At 46.0% G+C, this 8,877-nt stretch overlaps 1 protein-coding gene across 1 annotated transcript; it reads right to left on the bottom strand.

Moving 5' to 3' along the window:
• Positions 1 to 1,607: 1,607 nt before the first annotated feature.
• On the bottom strand, positions 1,608 to 7,052 carry BBBOND_0000620 (hypothetical protein, conserved; the record flags this gene model as incomplete). The annotated part of the gene is made up of 1 exon (XM_012914908.1): positions 1,608 to 7,052. One exon carries the CDS (start codon positions 7,050 to 7,052, stop codon positions 1,608 to 1,610), a length of 5,445 nt encoding a protein of 1,814 aa, XP_012770362.1.
• Positions 7,053 to 8,877: the final 1,825 nt, after the last annotated feature.

Raw genomic sequence — 8,877 nt, 5'->3', positions numbered from 1 at the left:
AGAGTGGATAAAGGGGCGATGTAGAGTGGGTTAAGGGGCGATGTGGAGTGGATAAAGGGGCGATGTAGAGTGGTTAAAGGAGCGATGTAGAGTGGGTTAGGGAGCGATGTAGAGTGGGTTAGGGAGCGATGGAGAGTGGGTAAAGGGGCGATGTAGAGTGGGTAAAGGGGCGATGTAGAGTGGATAAAGGGGCGATGTAGAGTGGATAAAGGGGCGATGTAGAGCCCATAAAGGGGCGATGTAGAGTGGATTAGGGAGCGATGTAGAGTGGATAAGGGGCGATGTAGAGTGGATAAGGAGCGATGTAGAGTGGATAAAGGGGCGATGAAGGGTGGATAAGGGAGCGATTAGAGGAGGTTAAGGGGCGATGTAGAGTGGATAAAGGGGCGATGTAGAGTGGATAAAGGGGCGATGTAGAGTGGGTTAAGGAGCGATTAGAGGAGGTTAAGGGGCGATGTAGAGTGGATAAAGGGGCGATGTAGAGTGGATAAAGGGGCGATGTAGAGTGGGTTAAGGGCGATGTAAGGTGGATAAGGGGCGATGTAGAGTGGAGTAAGGGGCGATGTAGAGTGGATAAAGGGGCGATGTAGAGTGGATTAGGGAGCGATGTAGAGTGGATAAGGCAGCGATGTGGAGTGGATAAAGGAGCGATGTGGAGTGGGTTAAGGGGCGATGTAGAGTGGATAAAGGAGCGATGTGGAGTGGGTAAGGGAGCGATGAAGAGTGGGTTAGGGAGCGATGTGGAGTGGGTAAAGGGGCGATGTAGAGTGGGTAAAGGGGCGATGTGGAGTGGATTAGGGAGCGATGTAGAGTGGGTAAAGGGGCGATGTGGAGTGGGTTAGGGAGCGATGTAGAGTGGAGTAAGGGGCGATGTAGAGTGGTTAAAGGGGCGATGTAGAGTTGGTTAGGGAGCGATGTGGAGTGGTTAAGGGGCGATGTAGAGTGGGTTAAGGAGCGATGTGGAGTGGGTTAAGGGGCGATGTGGAGTGGACAAAGGGGCGATGTAGAGTGGGTTAAGGGCGATGTAAGGTGGATAAGGGGCGATGCAGAGTGGGTTAAGGAGCGATGTAGAGTGGATAGTAAATCACCACTTAGGTCACCACTGTCTCCGCTGCCGTGACCATGTCATCGCTGCCGTGACCATGTCACCGCTGCCGTAACCATGTCATCGCTGCCGTGACCATGTCACCGCTGCCGAGACCATGTCATCGCTGCCGTAACCATGTCATCGCTGCCGTGACCATGTCATCGCTGCCGTGACCATGTCATCGCTGCCGTGACCAAGACATCGCTGCCGTGACCAAGACATCGCTGCCGTAACCTTAACTTGGTCAGGTGCTTGGTCAGCACCTTGGTCACCACTTTGGTCACCACGTTGGTCGTGGCATTGGTCAGCACTTTGGTCAGCACGTTGGTCAGCACGTTGGTCGTGGCATTGGTCAGCACCTTGGTCACCACGTTGGTCGTGGCATTGGTCAACACTTTAGTTAGCAATTACACAATCACATACAACGATTAATGAGTGATACAGCAGATTAAAACACAATTCATATGTTAGGTGAGTAGGTGATGCTAGGTGAGTGTAGACAGTAAACACGTGAGTACGACTAAGGTTGCAGATAAAACACCCTGCCCAGTTTGTTAACACGTCCAGCAGCAAGTAGTGATTGAGCAGCGATACGATGCGATGATGGACTATGTAGATGCGATTTGATGTGGAGCAGGTCTAGGCGGATGACCATGATGTGGAGGAGGTACAACAGAGAGAGGAGCCAGAGGGCTAGGACAAGGTAGGAGAAGGGTTCACGGATTTTCCATATGAATTCTGGAATTGTTTCATAGACTAACTTGGCAAGCACATCATTCTCGTCTTTCACGTCACTGACTACACGTTTCAGTGCGTTGCATAAATCTGCACATGTGCGCTTTCCTTGTACGTCGTTCGCACCGCTTAGGTTGTACGCACTCTGAAATACGAATCCATACCTCGCCAATGTGGGACGAGTGAACGGGCAATCGGCTATGGATTTACATTCGTCTTTATGAGTGACAGGTTGTTTACCTTTCTGCAATGTAGGACATGTTTTGGGACATACCTTACCGTTGCATTTGGAACCGGGCGACGTACAGTTTTTGCAACATTCATCGTACAATGCTTTGAGTAGCTGATAGAACGTCTCGGTGATATACACTATCCACGAAAGATATTTGTCGGCGTTCTTCTCGGAGAACACCACCCATGTGTTCTGGCCAATAGGCTGCATATAACGACCGCAGGTGGTTGTTGTATGTGACTCATCATCGCAGTTTGTCAGACTGAACAAATCACCTTTGAGATGATTACCTTTCGAGTGATTACTGCTTTTGAATATTGACGTCACGATTAACTCCGCTTGCTCATCCCCAAATCTAGCTGCTTTAACTGCGCTTGCATAGGCGTTCTCTCTGTGCTCTCTACGTTTGTAGTTTCTACCCTCCCATCCATTTAAGAAGTTGTAGTAGAACGAGAACATATCGTCAAGCGTCTGCGGAGTACGCTGCATTATGCATATGAAGTAAGAACAGAGCCTGCTGAGGGGAGAGGATTTATTAACGCAGAAATCTCTCAATACATCTCCGAGATGTTCACCTTTCTGCGTATGAGAGGCCTTAACGCTGATATCGCCAAAACCCATAGGGGTCTTGCACGGCATTCCTCTGTGGTTACTAACAGAACACTTCGTTCCACAGCCAACCTTGTCGAATGAATGCGGCATAAAACCTGGAAGACCATCTTCCAAAAATGACTGAAGTGGCGATTTGAGTCCGCAACTAGGATGTTGTTCACACGTTTGCTTAGTGTTTTGGGTAGCCATTTGGTTACGCTTTTGGTCACATGTTTGGTTAGGACATTGCTTTGTGTTGCACATCCAACTTGATCCGCCGACGTCCCTGCCGTAGTAGCAATCACGCCAACTAGTGGACTTGTATGAACGTGCGCACTGTACATAGAGGAAGCACATTTGATGATGCAATTTATGCAATGAGTCCACCAGTAAATCTAAACATTTACCGGCGTCACCGGGATATACGAGGCCTGCCGTATTGGTGTTGAAATCAACAGCGTAAATACCGCCGGCGTGGCCGTGACCTAGCACGGCAGTGAGAACGGAGTGCGATTGTGCGCAGACATCTGCCAGAGTATCTCGCAATTGGACAGCGGTGATGGAATCCGGGTACGCCGCCAACTTCTCATCGTCTTCCAATTTAAGGATCGGACCGCTTTCGTCAGCATCGGCTTCCTCTTTCTCCGGCTTTGCAAATAAGCCGCCAAAACCGTTGAACGAAAGGTCGTGATACACCGAACTATGAGGAAGACCGCTAAGCCAAAGTAGCATATCATAAACGGATGATGGATGTTTTTTGGAGAAGGTAGTACCGTAGTGGCAGACAGCGTAATACTCTTTGAGGTGAGTCATTAGACATTGAATAACAACTAGGACATTATTGTTCGGTTTTTCGGATATACAAGAATTAAGATGCGAATTTGCTTTTGCGGAGGGAACTACTGTTATGAGCTTCTTAAATATATCTTCACCGATCATTTTTGAAGACCATCTCAATTCGCCATCTTGCTTCCGACCGTCGTTACTAGGAATGGTAAAACCGCAATTCTTCAAGAGGCGACCGAGTTCGTTGATTTCATCTCCAACCCCTTCGTAAATAAGAGTGTCTCTACACGCGCCATCTGTACTGTTACATTCTTGTTTCAAGTGATGTAAATCGTAGTTCAGAATCTCTAGTGCGCTTAGGAAAACCTTCGAGCACTGCTTACCGTAGCTAGTTAGATTAACAATCCAGTCATCTCTATCGGGACTGATTTCGTGCCTAGCGTCAAGAAGATCGCCGGTAAACTTCTCACTATCATAGGCCGATATGTAGACCTTTTTCAGTTCTCTAATGAACGGCAAAAGTCCGGAACCAATGCTATCTAAAACTGCAGTATTCGGATTATCATAGCCGTCTGGTTTCAGCTTTAATGTCGCTGATTCAAGTGCGTCGAGTTTTTGTGGCACCTTGTAATCGTACCGCTTCCTCTCGGTAATGTGATTGAGAAGATCGCTCAGTGAATCGAATAACATTTTGAGTTTATCAGTATTTACGGTTTCAGAGCCCGAAGGTGCAGGATTTTTCTTTTTGTTATTCTCCTTATGTTCTCTTTGAATTTCGTCGTTGACGTAGGTGGTGACGGTGCTGAAGCAGCTAAGGAAGTTAGATGACAGCACTTCGACTTTTTCGTAACTCTTAAGATTATTCACAATTCCCTCCTGGAAGTATCTCATGAAACCTTTATAACCTCTGTACCTGTCCCTATCGATTTCGTCCGGCAAAGGTTGTAGCTGTTCCGTTGCCTTTTTATGAAACGCCTGCAAAAAGCTCTTCACTGCGGCACCGTACTGCATCTGGGCGTGAAGGTATATAAGGTTTTTGAATTTTTCGACTTCTTTATCCGACTCTCGTTTTAAATATCTAGCGTAGTAATCTTCGGCTTGTTTGGCTCCTTTTTGGAGGAATTCCTTGACCTTGTGTATGGGCTTAGCTACAAGTTCGCTGTGCAGATCGCCAAGTTCAGTGAAGATTTTTTTGATGCTGTCGTTTGCATTCCCAGCTCCATTAGTGTATTGTTTGAAGCGTTCGTCTTTTAATTTCTTCAAATTCTGCTTGCTGTATTCAGCAGCTTGTTTAATGGCGCCGCAGAGCTCATTGAGGTTTCGGATTACGATGTTGGCTTGGCTTTCAATGCCTGCTCTTGCCGCTTGCGCTTGTTTTTCAAGCGATTCGAGATTGTTGTCGATCTTACTAAGAATTCCGGTAATAACGTTCGTCTGGATTTCATGTTGTAATTTATCCACACCTTTTCTTACAGCCTCTTTGATAAGATCGCGTAAAAAGTTTTTTATTGAATTGTCGTTGACTTTCTCTTTTAACAAATTATAAATATGGTGACCAAGACTGCCGAGCGTACCGTTTCCCGGGGCAATCTGCATAGAAAGATTCTGGGCCAGTCCGTGAATACCGCTTATACTATCACTCAACTTCTCAATTTGCGACGTCCGTGTAAACTGACCAAGTTCCGTAGCTGCTTTATTGGTAGCTTTTGTAAGTAGGTCTAAGACCGTTGAGACAGCCCATGTAAGATAGGTTTTGGTGTGAGACGGATCTATCCTGATTTTCTGTTTAACTTCCTGATCTATTTGCTGTATGATTCTTGGACCCATAGCTGCCACGTCAGTGGTAGCCAAAGTGACAAGGCACTGTTGTACAGCTTCCATATTACTTTTAACATCTTGTTCGCTTACTACCACACGCTGAACAACACTCTTCATCTCACTCGTTATTTTATCTTTCACAATCGCTATGGCAGTATTCAGATTTTGCGCATCAGAGTGAGGCCCATTTGCTCTCAACTGCCCTCTAGCCACATTTGATTTAACATACAATGCGACCCACTTCTTAATACCTTCACTCTCAACAATTTCTCCAACCATGTTCTCAATGGCGATTCTAAATCTGTTTTCAAACCCTGAAGCATACGTCCCTATTTGCTTAACTATGTCAGCGAGTGAACACGGTTTGCCACTCTGCGTGGTAATTGGATTGGTCAAATTAAAAAGCGCATCACGGATTTTATTTGGCAATTCTATTTTAACACATCCCTCAATTGCCTCTTCAAGATTCTGCTTATACTTATCTATTTCTTGTAAATCCCACCCACTATTTGCACCTTTTTGAAAATCACTCCACTTTTTGTTCTGAACGCTCTGCTTAACGGTCTCATGAAACGTTGCGAGTTTTTTCGCCGCTCCTTCTGCTCCATGCACTTTCTCATATACGTCAATATACTTGTCTTTCAAATTCTCAAACTCCAAGTGTAGCAATCCGGCTTCCTTCTCAATTTGCTCAGCTGTTGATTTGACTAGCTGCGCATATATGCTCTCAGTTCCATTCGCGTGTCCCAACACTATATCAATCTGCTTCTCAGCGTCATTCATGACTCTCTCTGTTTTTTCAATCCATTGCCGTAGTGCTTCTACATAGTCCCGAAACTTTTTGCCAAGGCTCTCCAGCAGAACGAGAATATCTCTCACTAATTTCTTCAAATGCTCGACCAGTTCATTCATATGCTTATCAATTGTCGTATGTAAACGCTTCTTAAGTTTCTCGACCTCTTCATTAAGGAAATCTTTCGTCGCCGTTAACTCCTCCCTTTCCTTTTTAGACAGCTCAGTGAGACGCTTATTCTCATGCTCTATCGTCACACGTACATTTTCGATTTTTTCACGTAAGCTACTATTAAGGTCATTAATCGCGTTTCTATCATCAATGGAATTTGTGTTAATATCTAAACTACTGGTAAAAGTCTCAACATATTTCCAACAGTCCGCCAACTTCTGCTTGACTAACCATTCCGCTTGCCCAATTTGTATTGATTTTCCTGCAACAGCATTAACTATAGTTATTGCACTCACCTCCGTTTCCAGGTTCTTCATATTGCTCTGCATTGTAGTTACAATGCTTCTAACTCTATTGTTAGACCGCTGCACTTCCCTGTTATACTCCGCGATGCGATCAGGCAACTTGGTGAAAAGCGTTTTAAAACCCTCGTGCCCTGAGCAAAGATATTGCTTAATTTCATTACTTACCGAATTTAATGTATTTTTACCGACATTGTATGTCTGAGTGTTTTTCACCGCACCAAGCACACCACTCAAAAATCCCATCACCGCGTCACACAGCCTGTCCAAGTCAGAGTACACAATACCAGAGCCGTCGTAGCCTTTGGAAGAAGGGTTGAAGCCGAGGAAGGTTTCGAGGCCAGTGCAGAGGTTATCTAAGAGGTTTTTAGGATCATTTGGATGCTTTTCAGAATTAGTGAAAAAATCACAAAGCTCCTTCACTTTCCTCAAAGCCTCCAACTTGGAGGACAATTTGGCTGAGTCAGCAGAGGGAGAGGGGGAAGAGAGAAGATTATTAAGGTTATTATGCTGTTTAAGTTGTTCTTCAAGAAGCATAATTTGCTGAGTAACTCGCTTACTAAGCTCACTAATTTTCTGGGTGTCATCAGCCTGGCCAGCAGGCTTGTCAGACACAGAAAGGCTAGTAACATAAGGAGAGTAAACATCATTTAGGTCATTTTTAAGGTCTTTATTAGTGTCGAAACAAGCTTTAATAGCATTCTTAACGGCTTTCTTAACACTCTCACTCTCACCAACAAATCCTCCAAGCTGTCCAGCAAGGGTACCAAGCTGGACAATCTTCTCTTCAACAGACTTCAAGGCAGCAGATGGAGGATGTTTTTTGTGAGCATTTATACAGTCATTTATACATTTTGTATTAAACTTAATATTGTAATTCTCCTTGATTTCTTTTTCGGATTTTCCAGCGTCTTTAAGCTTCTTAGTAGTGTCATCAATCTGCTTCTCGTAGTACTGACAATTAGTCTCCTTATCAGAGTATTTGAAGGGGCAAGAAAGCTTAGATTTTTCGGCATTAAGGGACTTAATTGGCGATGTAGAGTGGGTAAAGGGGCGATGTAGAGTGGGTTAAGGGGCGATGTAGAGTGGGTTAGGGAGCGATGTAGAGTGGTTAAAGGGGCGATGTGGAGTGGGTTAAGGAGCGATGTGGAGTGGATAAAGGGGCGATGTGGAGTGGATAAAGGGGCGATGTAGAGTGGGTTAGGGAGCGATGTAGAGTGGGTTAAGGAGCGATGTAGAGTGGGTTAAATGGCGATGTAGAGTGGATAAAGGGGCGATGTGGAGTGGATAAAGGGGCGATGTGGAGTGGATAAAGGGGCGATGTAGAGTGGGTTAGGGAGCGATGTGGAGTGGGTTAAGGAGCGATGTAGAGTGGGTAAAGGGCGATGTATAGTCGATAAAGGAGCGATGTAGAGTGGGTAAAGGGCGATGTATAGTCGATAAAGGAGCGATGTAGCGTGGATAAGGGAGCGATGTAGAGTGGGTTAAGGGGCGATGTAGAGTGGATAAAGGGGCGATGTAGAGTGGATAAAGGGGCGATGTGGAGTGGGTAAAGGGGCGATGTAGAGTGGTCAGAGGAGCGATGTGGAGTGGGTTAAGGGGCGATGTAAGGTGGATAAAGGAGCGATGTGGAGTGGGTTAGGGAGCGATGTAGAGTGGGTTAGGGAGCGATGTAGAGTGGGTTAGGGAGCGATGTAGAGTGGGTTAGGGAGCGATGTAGAGTGGGTTAAGGAGCGATGTAGAGTGGGTAAAGGGGCGATGTAGAGTGGGTTAGGGAGCGATGTAGATTGGATAAAGGGGCGATGTAGAGTGGATAAAGGGGCGATGTAGTGTGGATAAAGGAGCGATGTAGAGTGGATAAAGGAGCGATGTAGAGTGGGTTAAGGGGCGATGTAGAGTGGATAAAGGGGCGATGTAGAGTGGGTTAGGGAGCGATGTAGAGTGGGTTAAGGAGCGATGAAGAGTGGGTTAAGGGGCGATGTGGAGTGGGTAAAGGGGCGATGTAGAGTGGATAAGGAGCGATGTAGAGTGGTTAAGGGGCGATGTAGAGTGGGTTAGGGAACGATGTAGAGTGGATAAAGGAGCGATGTAGAGTGGGTTAGGGAGCGATGTGGAGTGGATAAAGGAGCGATGTCAGGTGGATAAGGAGCGATGTAGAGTGGTTAAAGGAGCGATGTAGAGTGGTTAAAGGGGCGATGTGGAGTGGGTTAAGGGGCGATGTAGAGTGGATTAGGGAGCGATGTAGAGTGGATAAAGGAGCGATGTAGAGTGGATAAAGGAGCGATGTAAGGTGGGTTAAGGGCGATGAGGAGTGTACAAAGGGGCGATGTAGAGTGGATAAGCGGCGATGTAGAGTGGGTTA

The sequence above is a fragment of the Babesia bigemina genome, scaffold Bbigscaff_56831 (genome assembly GCF_000981445.1).
Source record: "Babesia bigemina genome assembly Bbig001, scaffold Bbigscaff_56831".
In the NCBI taxonomy this organism is placed as follows: Eukaryota; Apicomplexa; class Aconoidasida; order Piroplasmida; family Babesiidae; genus Babesia; species Babesia bigemina.
Note: the sequence above shows the minus strand (reverse complement) of the source record. Positions and strands in the feature narration are given on the sequence as shown.